The sequence below is a fragment of the Cavia porcellus genome, unplaced genomic scaffold (assembly GCF_034190915.1).
Source record: "Cavia porcellus strain 051 isolate PalLab524CR breed Dunkin Hartley unplaced genomic scaffold, mCavPor4.1 scaffold_17, whole genome shotgun sequence".
Taxonomy (NCBI): Eukaryota; Metazoa; Chordata; class Mammalia; order Rodentia; family Caviidae; genus Cavia; species Cavia porcellus.
The window spans coordinates 4,696,388-4,717,169 of record NW_026947500.1 but is presented as its reverse complement, the minus strand read 5'-3'; the positions used below and the strand labels follow the sequence as shown (position 1 = coordinate 4,717,169).

At 39.4% G+C, this 20,782-nt stretch overlaps 1 protein-coding gene and 1 long non-coding RNA gene across 2 annotated transcripts in view; one reads left to right on the top strand and one right to left on the bottom strand.

Moving 5' to 3' along the window:
- Nucleotides 1–6,923, top strand: part of LOC134470836 (uncharacterized) — an 80,458-nt gene extending 73,535 nt beyond the window's left edge. The window contains exon 4 of the long non-coding RNA XR_010039991.1: nt 6,790–6,923. This is a non-coding gene — a long non-coding RNA (uncharacterized LOC134470836). The remainder of the gene's footprint in view (nt 1–6,789) is intronic.
- On the bottom strand, nt 1,453–18,551 carry Tmem212 (transmembrane protein 212). Its single transcript, XM_003463525.4, has 4 exons — nt 17,602–18,551; nt 6,787–6,846; nt 5,346–5,669; nt 1,453–4,285 (listed from the first exon to the last, which is right to left on the bottom strand). The coding sequence occupies exons 1-4, from the start codon at nt 17,758–17,760 to the stop codon at nt 4,232–4,234; spliced, it is 597 nt and encodes a 198-aa protein (XP_003463573.2). The 5' UTR covers nt 17,761–18,551; the 3' UTR covers nt 1,453–4,231.
- Nucleotides 18,552–20,782: the final 2,231 nt, after the last annotated feature.

Below are 20,782 nucleotides of genomic sequence, written 5' to 3'. Positions count from 1 at the left end.
TTTTATCAAACTTACTCCAATGCATTATGCTAAATGCATCAGTTTCATTTCCTCTCATGGCTAGTTGCTATTACCTTTCTTTGATGTGACCCCACTGATAAATGAAATGCAAATATTCCAGGAAAAGAATTTCCATGTCTAAAACATAGAAGTTAAATTTCACCTACTAGAAGAATAAGAAAGATTGTCCAAGAGAAGTGTGACCATTCGAGGTCATTCAGAGTTGGGAGGACTTATACAACACCCAGGAGATGTGACCCAGAACCCACAATCCAGACACTGCAAGACCTGGTTCTGAATTCTTGGCCCCACATGGCTATCTCCATGTCCTCATCTGCAAATTGAGCATAATGAGCTTGGTGTGTTGTGAGCGTTAAAGTAGATAAAGCACCTGATAAATAGTAACTGCCCAGAAGACAGCTCATACAGTTATTCCTTTATAACTCAATTTTACAACCCCCTTATTTCAGAGAAAATACAAAATGAAAAAGTGTTAATACCCTATATTGTTGTTGTTATTATTATTTTGTATTCTGATCTTGCTAATGACCAATTTGAGACCACATAATAGAATTTGGGAAGAAGACATATGGTGAATTCTTTCCATCTCATGATCTTGCATGAATTGTGCTTGGATACAACCAAGGTAATTTAGTTCCCAGAAGCACCAGAAAGATCTTACTGTAGCTCAGCCTGGGCCTCAGACCTTTATGACAAGAGTCGTAGACAACTTTGTTTCAAAGCATATTTATGTTGCTAGTGATGTGCTTGGAAGTCTATTGGAAGACTTGGGGCCGGAATATTACTGCTAATTTGTCCTCTGTTTGGAGGAAGAAGGTTGGCTACTGATAAGTATTCTGCCTGTGTACATTTTAAAATTACATTTAAAGGGCTTACCTGCATCTTTTATGTGAAGCAATATATTTTTCAATTTATTGAAAAAAGTCAAATCACAGTATCACATGACAAGAGGAGAAATATGTATCTTCCTCCCCCTTTCACCAAAGCAAAAAAAAGAAAAAAAGAGGAAAGGAAGAAAAAGTCACTAAATACATTGAGTAATGAAAGGGTAATAGATCAAGCCACCCACCCAATTCCATGAAGAAGGAACACAGTAGACTTGGGCCGGCTGTCGTGTGCCGGTGCCTCCATTCTTTCCCTTCCAATAGCCTGCTGGACAGATGACTTTTGCTGCAGGTTTTTGTGTCGTGCTTGGTTGCCCCTGCATCCTGTGGCCAACAGCGTCCCTTCGGCATTTGCACCGAGCCGCCTAAGGGGTGGCTCTCACTCATTTCCCAGCCTCTCCTCCTTCTCACACAGCCTGTGCAGTCAGAAGGCCTCACACACGCCTTTGTGTTTATCAGAGTCATCAGACCCTTCTCTTTTCTTTCAAGCATTTTTCACTGTGGTTTGAGTTGGGTACCAATTGACCAGACTTCACACACCTTTCACTGTGTGACCTTTAACAAGATGACTGTAATTTTATTAAAGCATGAGGAGGAAAGAAATCATAGATGTGGCGATTCCTTTAGGGGGTTCTCGATTCATTTCTGAAAACATATTTTGAGTTTATAGGGAGAAAAACCTCTTAGAAGTGATCATTTTCTATCACAATATCTTTTAAAAAATGAATCTTTTAAAATTGACTCTGCTTTATAATTTATTTCAATACAATATCAAAGTAATTATTTTCCCAAGTTTTCCTTAGACTATCATGTTTTTCTTTCTTTTTTTTTTTCTATAAACTCAGACTCCTATGACTCAGGTTTGTTGGTGCCCATTGTTTTTTAAAAAACATTCATTTTCAGAGTGACACTTAAAAATGCAATTTTTAAAGCATTGTAAGTGTTTCGTTTATAAAACAGAGAGGTGTGGACTCGTGGCCTCCTTTAATATTTGTTATAATTTAAGTGAAATTTTGAAAAGTAGTGCTTATCACTTTCAGTGCATGGAGAATCTAACAACACTACTGAATATGAGTTAATTACAGGTACAAACAATTTGCAGAATTCTGTATCTGGATAGATTAATGTTTTTTCCTAAGAGAGTTGTGTGTTTCTGCCATTTTGATAAATAATTCATTTATTAATACATTTAAAACACTGTAGGGGAAAAAAAACCACCATTGGAGGCTGTGCTGAAATACAGCTGAGGGTTCTGTGTGCTGGTTTCTTAGGCTCCCTGTGCACCTCATGCCTCAGGCAAGGTAGTATTTATTAATATAGAGCCTCGTGTCCTATTATATCAGCCACTCATCCTTGCTGATGAGACGTGACCTGCTACCATTGTGGATTAAACAATGCCAAGTCACCCCAAAATACTGAACAAAATACTGCTTATCCAGTTGATCTAAAACTTCTACACAAATCAGTGCCTAATTCTATGTAGATGGGGAAATTGAGCCCATTCGGAAGGTATGTAGGCTAAGAGATGTAGGCTAGGAAGAGCATCTTTAAAGCAATAGAGCAAAATTCTGACTCTTAAATTTTCATGGCTATTAGAATTTTTTGGAGTTGCATTAGGCAATACTGCACCTCCAAACCCAGGTGTTCTGCCGTAGGAGGATCAGCTGAGACTCAGGAATCTAATTTAACAAGAATCCTGGGTGGTTCTGATATCATTTCCAGCTTCAAAATATGCATTACAGTTGTGCTGGAGCCAGTACCTGGCTGAGAAGTCACACATCAAGAACCTGTATCCTAATCAACATGAGCAAAGGCGAGACTTTAAAGTTGGAGAACTTCGCCTCTAACCTCAGGTTGTCTCTGGTCTCAATTCATTTTCACTCATGTTTTCTCCCTTGTTCCCCATTACATGCTATAACTAGATGTCAGGAGTGTCATGCATAAGGTGACAGGTAGATGTCTAATGAACTTCCCCATGCTGGGGAGTGGACTGGTTCACCTAGGCACACATTCCTTTCAAAAAGTGGTGCAGAGAATGCGGGATGCCCACCACAAGAAGAAATCTCAATATTAAACTTCCAGATGCACTAGCAGTACAGTGGGGGAGGTAACTGTGGTTTGCTTGTCTCAACTCTTGGCAAGCCTCCTTTAAAAATCAACTCTATTCTTAAGAATGTACAGGATTTCCTTTGCAGACTTATGTAGACATTTAAGAGGACAGAAATGACCACAAAAGGCATCAAGAATGCCAAGTTCTTGTATTCCAGCTTTGCCGTTTGGGGCAGACAGAATCAACCTAGAAGAAAAACAAACTGGCTAACATTATCCAAATTTATGATACTAACCGGAATCCTAAGGCCAGCACGAGAGTGCAGTGGGAGTTACTTCTTTCTGAAGAAGGCTGATCATCCCACAAAACGATAAGCGTTAGCAACAACCTTAAGAATTTGAAGTCAGAGGTCCCTGTACTCTTCCACCAGAAACCCTGCTTTAATATTCCTGCGGGCCATTACAGAGGGCAGGAGCTGCGAGGTAGATGATGGGAGGGTCAAGATGAACCTGGCCCAATCAGAGAGCAAATTCTAAGTTCTCGATTTGGCCCCACTATTTATTAGCTGTGTGACTTTGGGAAAGTTACATGAAATTTTTAGCCTCAGGAAAGTGTGTAAGTACACTGACACATAGTAAGTATTCTGTTGTTGTTATTTTATGGTCCTGGGAATTGAACTCAGAGCCTGGCTCATGCTAGACAAAACTCTGCCATTTACTTACATCCCCATCTCTTTTTTATTTAATTTTGAGACTGCATCTCCCTACATTGCCCAGGCTGGCACCCTTCAACTTCTTTCACTGAGATTAAAGGTCAGCACCATCACTTTTCATCCCCGAGCTCAGTACTTCCGCTCGGCATTAGCATCATCTCAGTATTAATGTTAGCCCTCTGGAAGGAGCTAGAAAGCTTAACTTGATGTTGGAATATATGAGCCTCTCTGTTGGGGTACAATAGAAACAGTGGAGCATGTGTACATTCTCCCACTGTCTAGTCATGGAACATGTGTACGTTCTGAAAATCATGGGATTAAAAACTAAATTAAGCTGTCTGCATCTAACTAATATTAAAAACATGAAGGATGCTGCCATGTCAATTTCCACAAAATACTCTTAATATTTGTCTCAATTAATGCAATTTTATAGTGTAAAATTTAATCAGATAAAATGAAGCAGTCTGCATTGGTGGTATAGTGGTGAGCATAGCTACCTTCCACAATGTTGACCTAGGCTCTATTTCCAGCCGGCACAAGGTTTCTTTGGCCTGGGGATGTGGCTCAGTTCAGTGGTAGAGCTCTTGCCTTGCGTGTACAAGATGCTGGGTTTAATCCCTAACACCACAAAAACAAACAAAGGAAAAAAAGCATCAACTTTAACCCAACATTAGAAACTACAAAATAATATACAAAGCCTTATATAAAAGTTTTGGTTTAAAATTCAAGATTATTTTATTTTATTTTTTCAGTGCTGGGGATCGAACCCAGGGCCTTATGCATGCAAGACAAGAACTCTACCACTGAGCCACATCATCAGCCTGTGGTTGTTTTATTGTAACATAAATTTTCTCAGCAAAAGAAGTCAATATTCTTATGATCTCTCCAACTTAGAACAAGATAATGGGATGTACAATGAATACTTATAAAAACTTTAGTATTTCCTACTTTATTTCTACTTCATTATTTTCAGCTTTTGAGGAATGAAAAACTAACAGTTAATATTATACACATTTAAGCAGTATGACATGGTGATTGAAATGTTTACCACAATCAACTTAGCACATGTCTGTCACCTCACAGGGTTACCGTGTATATGTGTGTTTGGTGAGAATAGTTAATATTTACTCTCTTAGCAGATTTTGTGTATACAATATAGTCTTGTTCTCTATAGTTATGATGCTGCACATTAGCTCCGCAGAACCTATTCATCATGTAGTTGAAAGTTTCCTCTTTGGTGGAAGTGTCTCTGTTTCCTGCCACCCACTCCTAGGGTCTGGCAACAACTATCCTACTCTTTGACTCTATGAGATTGAATTTTTTAGATTCCAGAGATAAGTAAAATCACATCAATATATTTCTATTTATTCATCCAAAAACAATTATTGCACACCTACAATGTGTGAGGCTTAGTGGCATAGTCATATAGGATACAGTGGCAAACATTAGAAAGGGGGAGAAAAAGAGGAAAAGGGAGAGAGAGAAAGAGAGAAGAAGGAGAAGAAGAAAGAGGAGGAGGAGGAGGGGAGGAGGAAGGGAGGAGGAAGGGAGGGAAGGGAGGGAAGGGAGGGAGGGAGGGGGAGGGACGGAGAGAGAGGGATTGAGATTTCTGTATGAGCCCTTCCATTTTGTTCACTGCCATTGGTCAAGCTCCAGCTTCCCCATGGTTGACACTTACAATGATGTGTCCATTCTGGATTAGTCTTGCAGAAATCCTGATGAACACTGTCAGAGACACACAGAACAGAGCCAAGCTCAGGCACAAGTCAATGGCTTGAAGTGTCAGGTGGTACTCTTCATAGTGGAGTGGGTCCACACAAACGGATGGGAATCTTGTGTACGGAAAAGGAAAGGCAACTGCATAACCAAGGTAATTGGTCCCTGCGATTCCTGAAAATGAGTAGAAGCAATAGGGGCCAAGAAGAGCGGATTCCAAGGCTACTGCAAAATGAAGTGGACATCCAAGAATGCTCAGAATCACAAAGGTGAAACAAACTTCCCACTGAAAATTAAGCAGAAACAAATGATTATTTTGGAGATGAGATACTTTAAAAGCTCCTTAGCAATAGGAAAAGAGGTACTGATCTCCCCTGCTAGGAAAAGAAGGAGAAATAGGTCACAACTTTCTCTCTAAACCATGGTATTCTCTGCTTCAGATCACACTAGGAGAGAAAATACATGTCAAGCAGCTGAAGTAAAAGTGAAATCAATTCAATTTCTATCATATGTAGAGAATTAGTCTGGGTTAGGGGAAACAAAAGTGAATAAACAGAATCTCTCTCCAGGTATGATGGTGCATGCCTATAATCCCAACACTCTGCAGGCTGAGGCAGGAGGATTGTGGTAAAGGCCATCCTGGGTACAAAGTGAAACCCTGTCTCAAATAGACAAAAACAAACAAACAACAGAATCTCTCCTTGGAGGCCTTGCCATATAGAGTAGATTCATGGACCAATAGTACTATCATTATGTTGGGAGACCATCAGAATATAGAATCTTAGACCTTTCCAGATCTGGTGAATCAGAATCTGCATTGTATCAAGATTTTCACATGTGTTGGTGTTTGAAAAAGGCAGCCTTCACTATGGGAGTAAATCTAATTCTGGCTCTGTGTTATTGAAATGAAAGACATCATAGGTATTTCATCTTTTAGAGAGGTAACAGAGAGATGAAAAAGTGAATTCAGACTGAGAATTTGAGATTTAAAACTATATTGTATTAAAGGATGAGAATGTAGTTCAGTGGTACGGCAGGCATGAGGCCCTGGGTTCAGTTCCCAACAGCATAAAAATAAATGAATAAACAAACAAACAAACAAAAGCAGAGGAACAAGGAGATACATTCTTCCAAAATGAAACTCAGGCATATTAACCTTGACTCTGTGATCCCTAAGAGCAATTTTAGTCACAGGAATTTGTAGAAATTGTTTGGAGCAGACATCAGATTTTAAAAATCATTCATTTGGAACATAGTTTGTTACTGAAATGCATCTTAGTAAGGGCCCCATTGGGTCAAATTGCATTATAACTGGAAATCCCATTCTCCATGTTCTGTCCTAGTGGAGCGGTGAGTTGACTTCAAACCCACTTGACCAGTCTGTCCCACATCTATATATTTACCAGGTATCGCTGTGTCCACTGTTTGTAAGACAACAGTAGAAGCACACCAGCCGTGATGGCCTGTGAAAAGAGAACGGGAAAGTGACATCCACGATATGAGGTTCCTCTGGAAGGAGTTCACTGTCTTTCAGTTTGACGACTTTACCAGGAGTCAGAACGAGCGCTGAATGGCTAAATGGATTTGTGGCTCTGGTCTCTTCTTCCTCTGTGGAAGAAACTGTGATGCAATGAGTGTTATAAAGCCATGATTCATATAGCTCAAAGTTTGATTCTTTGTGTCGCCTTTGTCATTGCAATTACAACCTCTGCTGCTGTGAGGTGTCGCCATAATATGAGTTTAGCTTTATAGCCCTTGCCATATGTTCTAATTTGACTAATTATCTTTTCTTCATCATGCTCACAAAGTTCTAAAGTTGAAAATAGGAGGAACTGGGATAGAGACCTGTCACAGAACCCTGAAATCCCTCCCAGGGGTGGCATTATCTTTTGTTAGATGCTTTCATTTGAGATTCCACAGCCTTAGATTGACAGAGGGATATAAATGCATGATCTCTGCTTCTCAAATACCAAAAATTATCATTAGAATGAATGCATGATGTGGCATTGATTGTTCCGCTGCAGAGATGTCCGGCTTTTCAAAAGAGAGTTTTTCTTTATAGTCCTCATGGAAGGAAAAAGCCCAAAGTGCAGAATGAAAACAGTTAACAAAGAGAGAATAGTGTCACAAGAATTGAGTATTTGATAATGAATCCTCGCCCCCAAAAACCCCTCTGAGATCATCTTTGATTCAACACCAAGTCTGATAAAGAAGACCTTGTGGCAATTGAAACTAGGAGTTGCTTGTTCTCAACCCATATAAATCATTTGATCTTCATCAAGGAATGTTTTGGGATTAAGAGAAAACACCAATAAGAGATATACCTAACATCAGATATTGAATATGCGCAAATCTAAAAACAGCATTTTTGGTTTTTCAGAGAAATAGACACGGTTTTGTGGTATGCTGCTTTTGTGGCTCCAGGTTTGGGATATTTGTTGTTTGGAGACTTAACTTTTCATTTTCTGCTGGCATATTTTATTTTGAATGTTGGATTTAAAGAGTTTGAGAGAGGGAAACACACACATGCACACATACATACACACACACACACACGCTCACTCACACATACATACACACTCCTACACAAAACTCACATAGCTGAGCCTGAAATTCCAGACTTGACATGACCATTCCATAAAACTCCCATGGTTAAAAACAGAACCATCTGTAGTCAAAAGAGGTTCCTAGCTTGATTCTGAAAGAGGAAAGTTTCCAAGGGACCCTATGGAGATTGAGCCAGCATAAATAGTACAACAAATAGTAGATTAATAAGAGCAAGTGTAACTGATGCTACGGGGAGGCCTGGGGCTAGTCTAGGCGTCCAGAGGCTTGGCCCTCAATTGACACATCACTCCTCTGTCATTAATCAGAGAGAAATGTGGAAGCAAGATAAAAGCAAAGGAGACAGACTCACACCCCTCTGTTGCAGAAGATAGCTCACATTATCAGATGCTTGGATTCCAGGTTGCCTTAATTACTTTGGCATGAGCTGTTTCTTTCCTTTCAAAAGTTGAAAAATGATGCAGAATTGCTGTTGCCTGTTATTTCTGCTGTAACTGTCAGCTTGAATTTTGCTTTGCTTACACAAAACTTTGAAAAAGATCTTTCATGGAGTGGGCTGAGTATGAACGCTGTTCAATAACTTGTTAAATTCAGCCTGGGGATGGGACGGGCATGGGATGGCAGCTCAGTAGCTTAGCACACCAGTGACCCCCACCATGCAGGGGCAAGCGTGGGTCTTCCCCCGCCCCGCAAGGGTCGCAGCCACTCTTTTTTTGTTTTGTAAATTTTATTTTTAGATAGGGAGTAGAAGATAATAAAAAAGGAAGAGATTTGAGAATAGAGTAGACACGTCAAGAGTGCAGAGGAAATGAGAAAGAGGGGGTGTCTCAGAGCTGAAAATTTGGGTGCAGCAGTGCAGTTGGGGGAAGGACAGAATGCAGAGGCCTCCCAGCCCTGACTAGGAAAAGCACCCTGCTTGACCTGCTATTGCCTTGCTTTTTGGGGCTTTCACTGACATCACTTGGGTTTGGTAACAATTGCTGCTAACAACTTTGATTGTATGGTAATTGTGAGTCCTCCCATTACATCTTTAAATTGCTTAAGGAAAGGATACAGTTCACAGAAGGGGATGAATTGAAGGAAGCAGAGCGAGGTCACAGCAGAAACAGAAACTTTTTAGAAGAATTACATTAATATGGGACAATTTATTGACATGAAAGCATCTTCTGTGGGTGCACTATAAGCCAGGTAAGTAATAGGCAGATAAATGGATGATAACAGTTGTTAATGTTTATTGAGTGCTTAATATATGCTAGGCATTTGACTGAACACTTCACATGTGTTAACTCACTTAGTCCTTAGACGGCCCCTCACTTGGAGATATTGTCTCATTTCTCAAATGAGGCACAGAGAAGTTAAAAGGAGCAAGACACTAAATAATAATGGTACAAATCATGGTTCTGACTCATTAGAACTTGGAAGTCTGAAAATGCACAAATAAGAACGTCGGCCAATTTGGACAAGATGAAATTCTTTCTACATGAGAAGAACTTGAATGATAAGATATCACTTCTGGGATTAACAAAAATCAATGATGAAGGCATTGTAGGCAACGAGGGTCTGAGGAAATTTGAAAGAGGGATGTGACCCAGTGGGAGGTGATACAGAAAGGGCAGTCCTGGCAGGGAGTGGCATGTGCAAAGGTGGAGAAGTAACAATCTGGGTGGGAAACACGAAAAACAGAGCCCAGAACTGCAACAGGGCTGGCTGCTGGAGAAGAGTAGAAAATGAGTGTTGAAAGGCATGTCAAACCAGGGCGAAGTTCTCAAAAACCAGGCCAATACGTGTGAGGCACTTGACTAAACACTGCAGATAGGTGTGAGTTTTCTTTGGGGACAATAAAACAGTACCAGAGGCTTTTGAAGAAGAAACTAACCTGACTGAAAAGAAAAGCACAGAAAGAAGAGCTAGGAGTCCCAGACATGCTGTCTTGGGATGGGGTAAGACCTCGAGATCTGGAGTCCTTGTCTTCACATCTCATTTAAAACTTTTCTCAGTAAGGAATATATCTGGATTATGGCCTACTTATAAATATTTTTATATCTAGCAAAAATATACTTAAGTATGTGATGCCCTCAAATACTCTCTATTCTGTTCACTTCTATTTCTTATAAATTCTGCTAGCTATTAATAGATTTGCCTTATAGCCCACTAATTCAGTGGTCTCCAGCATTTTATATACCAGACAGAGGTTTCATGGAAGATAATTTTTGTACAGACTGAGGGAAGGGAGTGTGAAATTATTCAAGTTCATTTCATTTAGTGTGCACTCTATGTCTATTACTACGTTGTATTTATATAATGAAATAATTGTATAATGCACCATAATACAGAACCAAGGGGTGGACTGAGTTTGTTATCTTGCAATACATGGTCCCATCTGGGTGAGATGAGAGGCGGTGACACCAAAAATATATTGATTATGTTCAGTTTGCTGTCACTGCAGAGAACCCCAATTCACAAAAATAGGCTGTTAGGAAAAGAATCAGACTTTCAGTGGTTCTGGGGCAATCTTAGGATTTTCTGTCTTGATGTGAATCCACAATGTATGGAAATTTGAGGCTGTCTCAAACATACTTTTAAAGTCATCATTATCTGCAATCTTAAGCAATTGTTCCTTTTCTAGCACACAAAAAAACTGACTCACCTGTTTGTTCACAAATGGGTTGTGGATTCATTCCTTCCCAGTTTAGGGGTCTTTTGTGGCAAGGAAGCAATGTTCAAACTCCTGAAAGCTGAGGTAAGTGATCATGTACCAGCTGGGAGAGAAAAAGCCCTGGCTCAATCTCTTTTAGAATCTGACATTTTTGAAAAGTGTAAAAATTCCAATGTTCACTTATTGCCCCCATAATTCCAGTCTGACTTTGAACACAGCCACTTAATCTGCCAAATTGAACACAGCTGTCAGTCTCCCCGAGCGACAGATTGAGTTTATTGAGCAAATTGAATGTGTTATATAAGTTTTGCAATCCACTCTGTTTAACTAAATGTGTTCCCAGTGATGACTGCTTTTCTGAAAAACAAAAACAAAAATGATATCATTGTCTCAATAGATGCAGAAAAAACATTTGACAAAGTCCATCACCCATTCATGATAAAAAAAAATCTAGAGAAAATTGGAATAGATGGCCTTTATCTCAATCTAATAAAAGCCATCTACAACAAATGAACAGCCAACATCAGACAAAGCAAACAAAAATTGAAAAGTTATACTCTAAAATCAGGAACCAGACAAGGATGTTTATTGTCTTCACTCCTATTCAACATAGTCCTGGAAACTTTAGCCAGAGCAATAAGACAAGAGAAAGAAATAAAAGGAATAAAGATAGGAAAGGAAAAAGTTAAATTATTATTTGCAGATGTTATGATACTCTACTTAAAAGACCCCAAAGACTCCACCACAAGACTTCTAGATTTAATAAGCAAATTTAGTAATGTAGCTGGTTATAAATCACCACTCAAAAATCAATAGTCTTCTTGCATACGAATAACAAACTCACTGAGAGAGAAATCAGAGGAACACCTTTTACAAAGCACCCTCCCAAAAAAGAAATACATAGGAATCAATCTAAGATATAAGATATAAAAGACCTCTACATTGAAAACTATAGTACTCTGAAAAAGGAGATTGATGAGGATGTTAGAAAATGGAGAGATATCTTATGCTCTTGGATAGGAAGAACCAATATACTGAAAATGGCCATACTTCCAAAACTGTTATACATAGTCAATGCAATTCCAATCAAAATCCCAATAGAGTATCTTACAGAATTAGAGGAAACCATCCTAAAATTCATCTGGAATAAGAGGAGACCTAGAATAGCAAAGGAAATCCTGGGCAACAAAGACAAGACAGGGGACATCACAATCCCTGACTTGAAATACTGTAAAGCTATTGTGATAAAAAGTGTGATACCAGAAAAAAAAAAACAGAACTGAAGATCAATGGAATATATTAGAAGATGCAGAAATAACTGCAGACACACTAAGCTACCTTATCTTTGATAAAGGTGCTAATCATAATTATTGAAAGAGAGATGGTCTTTGTAATAAGTGGTGTTGGAAAGACTGGCTTTCCACAAGCCAAATATTAAAACTGGACCCATATCTTTCACCATGTACTAAGCTAAAATCAGAATGGATGAAAGATCTTAATATGAAAACAGAAGCATTAAATGTTCTGGGAGATAGAGTAGGCAAAACTCTTGAAGACATTGGTGTAGGCAAAGACTTTAGGAATAAAACCCAGAGTGATTTATCACAAAAAATCAACAAATGGGATCTCATCCTACTGAAAAGCTTTTTCACAGCAAGAGAACTCACCAACAGAGTAAAGAAACAACCTGCTAGGGGCTGGGGATTTAGCTCAGCGGCATAAGCTCCTGTCTTGAAAGCAGACAGTCGTGAGTTCGATTCCCGGTACCAATAAAAAGGAAAAAGACAAAAAAAAGAAAAAAGAAAAAAAGAAACAACTTGCTATGTGGAAGAAAATGTTTGCCAGCTGTTCCTCAGATAAAGGGTTATTATTGAGAACATATAAAGAACTAAAAAAAAAATCAGCCCTCCCAGATTTAAAGATCCAATCCAAAAGTGGACATCTGAGATGAACACACACTTCTCAGATGCAGTAGTACAAACAGCAAATAAATACATGAAGAAAATGTTCAGCAGCACTGGTCATTTGAGAGATGCAAGTTAAAACAGCATTGAAATTTCACGTTACCCCAGAAAGAATGGCTAGTATTAAGAAATCAATCAAAAACAAATGCTGGAAGGGCTTTGGGGGAAAAGGAACCCTTCTCCATTACTGGTGGGAATGCAGACTGGTATAACCACTGTGAAAATCAGTATTGAGATTCCTCAAAAAACTAAGATTGGAGGTCCCATTCAACCCAGCTATTCCCCTTATGAATATCTTCCCAAAAGAATTAAAAAGCATCACACCACAGTAATATATGTGTACCCATGTTTATAGCAGCATAGTTTATAATAGCTAGATTTTAGAAACAACCTTAATGTCCATGGACTAATGGATAAAAAAGATGTGGTATTTCTATATAATGCAATACTAGTCAGTCACAAAGAATAATAAATTGGACATTTTATAGGTAAATGGATGCACCTTGATAACATTTATTAGTGAAATAAATATGCCACTCATGTATAAACATCATATTGTTTCAATTGTATGATAAGGAAAAAAACAAGTATTTTGTCCAGGGAGAATGACTTCAGCCAAGCAATGACTAAGGCCATACCTGCCTTTACTTTAATCCATTGAGCCATTTTGAGTTGACTTTTGGATATCTTAAGAAATTTTTGATTAGTATTGTGACTCAGACAAGGGTACAGTGTGGGGAAGAAGCATGATGGACTTGGCAAATTAAATAATGGGCAGGCCATGTGTAGATTAAAATAAGTGTTGAATTCCTACTTAAAGCCTGCCACTGGAGGCAGCTATATACAATGAAAATACATCAACTTGCTTGCTGCTCTAAAATCTGCTCCCAGATATAGCTTGTGACTTGCTACTCACTGGTAGGATTTTGACTTATGGTCAAATCTGTGCAGTCAAACTTCTCTACCAGTGTTCTCCTGTACTTGTGACTGCTCTCCAGGCCTAGCATCACCACCTCAGCTCCACCTCAGATCATCAGGCATTAGATTGTCTTGCGGAGTGCAATCTGCCTCAAGTGCACAGTTCAACGTAGGGCTCGAGCTCCTACTAGAATGTAAATGCTGCCACTAATCTGACAGGAGGTCTAGCTCAGGTGGTAATGCGGGTAATTGGGAGCAGGTATAACTGTAGATGAGACTGTACTTGCTCACTGTGGCTCACCTCCTGCTGTGGATTCTGTTAGTTTGGCCATTAAAGTTACCTAGATATAAAATCTTAGCAAGGGTAAGAAGTGATAAGAATTGGAGGGCTGCACAGTGAGAAGGAAGAAGAAGGAATGTGTGGTCTCATGGGAAAGACTGAAACTCCAGGGGAGCCGAGGGAAGTGGGCTAGAGATGGTGTGGTTAGGTCTTTGCTGCCCAAAGTACAGTCCTGGAACTAGCAGCGTGGCTATCGCCTGGAACTTCTGAGACATACAGACACTCAGGCTCACCCAGACCTGTGCACTTAGGACTGGCTTTTCAACAACATCCCTCAGGGTTTTACATGTATGTTACAGCTTGAGAAGGGATTGTTTAAAGAAGATTGAGTCAAAACTCACCTCAGCCTTTGAAATTGAGTTTCCAAGACAATGAATGGGATGTCAGAGCAGAAAGAACTAGTTTTGGAGACAAAATAAGCAATTTGTTTTTAGACATGCTGACTATAAAGCTGCTTAAGCTAAGTGGAAAATTGATCTCTGACGAAAATTCTTGGCTTGATCAACTTTGGTGAGGTTCCTGAACTTCCTACTTGGTCATCTGTGTACTTCCTTATAAAATCTCTCCCTCGCCCGCTTTTTGAGACAGGGTCTCAAAATATAGCACAGACTGGCCTTGATCTTGCTTCTGTAACCCAGGCTGGTCTTGAATTCATGGAAAGCCTCCTGCCTCAGTTTCCCGAGTGCTGGGATTACAGGTGTGTGCTACCAGGCTCAGTTTATAAAATCCTATTTTAGCAAGCACTCTGCTAAGTCTGTTTGAGAAGAATCCCCCCATCCTCAATATCTATGATTACCTTCTCAACATCTGTTTGCTTTTATCTATCATCCTCTAAGCAATGTTTGGCCACCCTGCACTGTCTTCAGCAAGAATTCCAGTAGATTGCTTTAGTCAGAATATCCCTTTTATCCCTGAAGTTTCCTCTTAGTATTTTTCCACTCACTGACCCCACCCTGTTTCTGGGCTATAAATTCCTGCTTGCCTCTGCCATATTTGGAATTGAACCAATTCTATACTAAGAGGTTTTTTTCCCCCTTCTATTGCAGTAGTGATGAATCAAATATGCTTTTCTTGGTTTACCTGTTATTCAGCTGTGGTTTTTCTTAGACACTGCCTGAGAGAAACTTGACTACTTGAAGTTGTAAGAGACTTGAACAATCGTGTTCTGAAGCCCCTTTGCTGACAGCTGAGGAACCCGGGACCTGCATTGGCTCAGTAGAACCCTAATCAATACCCAAGTTCCAGTCTGCCTGCAGGTTCTGGGTGCAGGCTACCACAGGCCAGGTTCTTGAGCTCTCTCACCATTGGTCCTGTGATCTAACTCACTATGCTTCGGTGTTTTCATTAGAACATGCTCTTCAAGCCACATATTCCAGGATTAATAGGGCTCAACCTTGAAGGTACTACAATCTCCTCACTGCATACTTTCTAGCAGCTGATGACTTTAAATAAGCCAGCTCAGAAATTCTAGGAAAACTACATATCATGTGGCTGTCAGAAAGGAGTCAGGAAAGCCTGTGGATCTATATTTATGAAGTACTTAGAAAGCCTTGAGTAAAAGGTTCCAAACAAATACAGAGCACTCTATCACATGTAGAAAGTCTTTCTCTTATCAGTCCTAAGAATATTTTGGAGGCATTTGCAAATGGAAATGTCAGCATGATTGAAATGTACAAATTATCTTTTCCCTAGAGGAAGACATACTTTGCAAGCAAGTTAAGAAGTGACTGGTAAGGGAAGTTGTGGAATTAAGTAGACAGTTTTGAAGCTGACCCTGATTGGACAGAATCATGGTTCAATAGGCAACTCATTAGGGAAAAAAGTCACGTTGTTCCAAAATTAGACGTTATTGAAAGAGTGAACATTCTTACTGTTTTTCTTTTCATAAACACTTTCGGCTTTAATGTAAATGCCAACTTGACCTTCAGTCCTCGCAACCTGATTCAGAGTTCAACTGTGTACAGTATTCTGTGTGGAAACCACAGGATTAGTTCACTCAGTAATATTGCTCAAATAATATCTATGTAAAATCTAGTATGTGACTCTCTGTTCCAGGTTCTGGAGATACAGCAGTAATACACATTGTATAATACACATTTAGGGGGAAATGGGACAAAGAGACAATAAAGTTATGTAGTATCTTGGGTGAAGATGGGACTGTGGGAAAAATAGAGCAGAGTGTGACAGATTGGAAATGTCAAGTGAGGGCAGTGGGGTACAGTATTAACCAGGGTAATGTGGAAAGACCTCAATGGAAAAGTAAGGGTTAATCAAGAACTGAAGCAGGTTAAGGTGTGAGCCAAGTTCAGGGAGAATTCAGGCAGAGAGCATTCAGGACAGAGGTTCAGAGACAGAAATACACCTCAGCAGGTTTAAAAACATCTGGCTGCCAATGTGAAGAGAGAGAAAAGTGAGCTAAGAGGCAAGTGGTGGGAGCTGAAATCCAGGAGGTGACAGGGTGGGACTCAGGGAATAGGACAGGAGAGTGAAGCAGGTGGTAGCGGATCAGGAACAAAGCATTTGCTCAGAGAGCAGGGCATGGATAAAAGACATGGCATTAACTAGCATTTGAGCGGTGCTTTATTTAGCGGAGCTCTTTATCACACCAACTTTGTTCAAACTGGGGTCATCCTTGAGGAGCACCTCAGGGTTAGACAGAAAGTCATGTGACTTTTCTTTACCCGTAAAATTCTCCACATAGCAGGTGAAGACAATGAGGAGCCAGTTGGTTGAATGGCGGCTTGCTGTTGACTCCATATTAAGAACATTAAGGTCAGAACTTGAACCCTGTTTCCCCATCTGTACCCCATCATTAAACCTTACTTGGCAGAATCTTTAAAATCAAGACCCCATTGTACCCTCCATAGGAACCCAGGGCCATAGTGAGCTGTCAGCTCATACATATTTCATAACTAGATTAAAAGGGCACTCCTTTGGGTCTTGTTTTCAGGTTTACAATGTTTCGATTATTTAAGCATTGAAGATGTTGCCCCACCTAAGAGTGGCTACATTTGAACAGAAATTTCCTTAAGATAAAAGAAAAAGTCTGCAAAACCAAACCCTCCCGTCTCCGGTGGTGAATGTCAGATGTCATGGGAAATAATGAGAGATGGATTTGTTAGGGAGATGGGCCTCCTCTGTCAATGCTCCTAAGTTTTACAACCACGAAAGCCACTTATTCCCAAGGCCAGGTGGAGCTGAGGTATCAGCCCAATAGTTTATCTGTGGGATCACCCAGAGAACACACACTGAGCACGTCTGCAGCGCAGACACTGTACTTGGCACACCTATATTTTCCTGGTACACTTGCAAAGTCAATGAAATCAGTGCCTCATTTCCTGAATTATTTTCAGTTTGAAAATGACTGGACTTTGTTTTCCATTTTAAAATTATTTGATAGCTTATGTCTTCATCTCAATTCAGTAATCAGATTTTGGAAAGACAGTTTCTGATTTGAGAAAATCAAGGCAAGAGGATCAAAATAAAGCAACTTTCTAAGAATTTCTTTAGCAACACTTCATTATAAATATGCACGAATATAAGACAGAATATATGCATGTATACAACATAGAGTAATATTAAGAAAAACTTTAGATACAATCTGTAGAAAGCTATGTTCTAAGTTAAATTCTGATATTCTACAGCATTTTATCTTGTCACACTGTTGGAATATTTTAAAAGGGCATTATTCTGTTTCCCACTTGCCCTCCCATGCCCTGACTATACCACCATCTTCCGTTATTCTCTCAATACATGTAATAAAATACATTCCTACCAAAGCTCCATTCCAGATGGGACAAGCGATCCGTATACTCCATCCGGTGAACCAAAACTTGTAAGAAAAGACAGGGAAGAAAGCAATAACTCCAGAAACTACACTTAAACTCCCCAGAGTAATGAAAAGCTGTCCAGCAGTTCGATATAAGACCTTCATTTTTCTCTATGACTTAGGTCCTGCCTCTCAAAGATGTTTGTTGCCAAAACATGAGGTTATGACGGGCCTCAATAAACAGAAGTTTCTTAGAAACAGTAGCCATGACACACGTGGACTGTTGATCTACTTGGAGACATGATTGTTCTTGTTTCACCAAAGGCGAAAATGTAATAACATAATCCTTGACATAAATTACACACAGTAAATTCTATTACTGGTTTTGGAGTTGATGCCTTGAGTCCCTTCATTCTGCCCGGTCCTGGGGAGGGGAATGACCACTTCCTGGCTTAATCAGATTCAAAGGCTTGCTGACTGAGCTAATTGTTTCTCAACTCAACCTGCCCAGTGGTTCCAGCATAAAGCCAACATCCTTTGTGCACAATAGATCCACATTCCCAGCACACTTTCCCACAAAACACAGTAAAAATAAGCACTCGGATCACTTTTCATTTCATGTCAATGATTTAAGGCAAAAGTGAACCTTTCACCTCTTTTCAAAGTTTAATTCCACCACAATTATATTTGAGTTTTTGATGAAGATTTTTGATATGGCTTCCTCCCCACTTAGGCATCAGTTTCATTATGGAGTTCATATTGTTTTCACCAGACTGACTACACTCTTGTTATTTTATGCTTATTAATTCAATTTTCAAATAAAGCGCAAAGATCCATGAATGAAATTATAAAACACAATAAACTTCAAGAAATGAGCTATCAATTGAACAAAATACAGATGTTCACTTATTCTTGAGTCTTCGTTCTTTGTTGAGATGTTGGGTTTATGTACAATTAAGCAATTGCAAGTTATCTCTTAGTTTTTCATGCATTTGAGAAAGTGGCATTTAATTTTGACTCATTGGACATGTTTGAAAGTGAAGACAACACATTCTGAAGCTATCTAAATAAATTTTCTATTCAACAATAATGCTTTTTTCTTAAGTAAAAGGATGAAAGATTATCTTGTGCATGGACATTTACTGGTTTACAATATGAATTTTGGGTCACATAGAACTGGAATCTGATTCTGGTTGCACTCTGCCAGGTTTGCATTCTTGAAGAATGGCAAGTAACTTAACTTTCCTGGGTTTTCTTTTCTTTCTTTTTTTTTTTTTAAGTAGGAAAAGGGAATAAAATCAATTTCAAAAGATGGTCAGTGTGAGATTAAATACAATTAAATTAACAATACATTAAATTAAATAAACAATAACAATAAATAACAATACATATGTAAATGATTAAACTGAGCTTAATCCAGCAGGGATGCTCAGCAAAGCCACGTGTTATTACATTGGGGCATTCTGTCTTTATTTTGGCATGGAACAAATGCACAGTTAGAACTGCTGCCTCTTTCCATCATCTTATGAACTGTAGATCTGATTTTTCCTGATTGATTTGGTAAAATCTGTCCAAGGACCCTGCATGAGCAGTGGGAAGAAGCTTGCTTTTGAGTGTGGTTTTCCTTTTTGATTTTCTATTGCACAGATTTTGCATTGCACTAATGCAGATTTTGACAGTCACATTCCTGGATATGCAGAACCTAGGAAATTAGCTCAGGCTGTTTCTCATCTTCTCTCCACACTGTGGGCTGCAGTCTCTGATTTTTTTTCTAACAGCATTAGATACACAATATTCTGCCAGGACATAGACTTGGTGTCTTAGGCACCCCTTCAATATGTAGGATACCTTCACCCCTAGAGCCCCATCTGGCACAGAGGACCACACAGCAATAAATATTGGTTGAACAAATTAATTAATACATTAGACTTCTCAACAATACATCTGGGGACTCATGGAGCTGCACAAGTACAGACCTGATTGTGTCCAACATTGCCTGTGCTAATGCCAGTTTGTTCCCTGATGGTGGGCAAAGGGGTCTGCGTGAAGATAGTCTTGCTTCCGTTAGTATTTAGTTTGAGCTGTTTTGACTTTTTCCTTTACTTCTTATCTCAAGGTTATAGCTACATGGTAAATCAACATACTGTGGGTCAGATCACTCTCTCTTGTTTGCAAGTTTGGAAAACTAAGACTGTTGAAATATTCATGTTAAACAGTACAAAGATAGCAAAGAAAGAGAATCTTTTGTTTTAATCTGGGGGGACTTTTTAAGTGCCAGTAACTCTGATACTGTCAATGTGATTGTAAGCCGGAATTTATTAGAGATTAGGGGTTGCCACTTAATATAAGAAAGAGAAGGAACAGAGGAAGAACTAGGGTTTGCTCTGTTTTTTCACAGGAAAATTCCATTCACACTAACTTCACACAGCAAGAGCACTTTCCATGGGAGCAGTTACTGGGAAACAGGACACCGTGTACCTGGAGCAGCAGCCGGCACAGCTGGAGGAACCCTGCCCTCTTTTGCACCTCCATTTGGCACACACTTCCTGGCACATGAGTCTGAAAGTTCTCTTTGGATGTAGGTGATGGTGTTCAAGTCTTTTCAGAACTCATTACCTTATCCATAGAGCGCAGGATCTTGCCCCCCAGAAAGAATGGTGGGAAGTCCACAAAATTCTCCCATCTGGTTTTGCCATTAAAAACAAACAAATCCAACCTGACATTTTGATTTCAGTACCTTTGCCAATAGTGATCAATCAACTGATCAAGGCAGGGGGCAATCTGAACTCCCAAAGAAGTGGGAGAATATCAGCGATACACTGTGTGTGTGTGTGGAGGGGGATCGATTTGGACATCTTTCTACCTATTTAAAATACATCCCTTCATGCATGACCCTTAAAAATAACAGCTCTGAAGACACTACAACCTCGGAGCTTAAAAAGTTTTCAACTCCATGAGAAGGATTCATTTTAATCCAAAAATAGACAAAGAAAGAAAGAAATGCAGCTCTCCTAGGTAGATGAAATCAAGTTTTATATATTCCTGCTTCTGATGACTTGCTTTGTTTTCATAGTAGAGGCCTGGGAATGTAGTAGAAAGAACAAGAACTTTAGGATCGCAGAGGCCTGGGTTTGACACTGAACAGTCCATACAGTGTATTTAAAAAGAATGACAAAAACTAATTCCA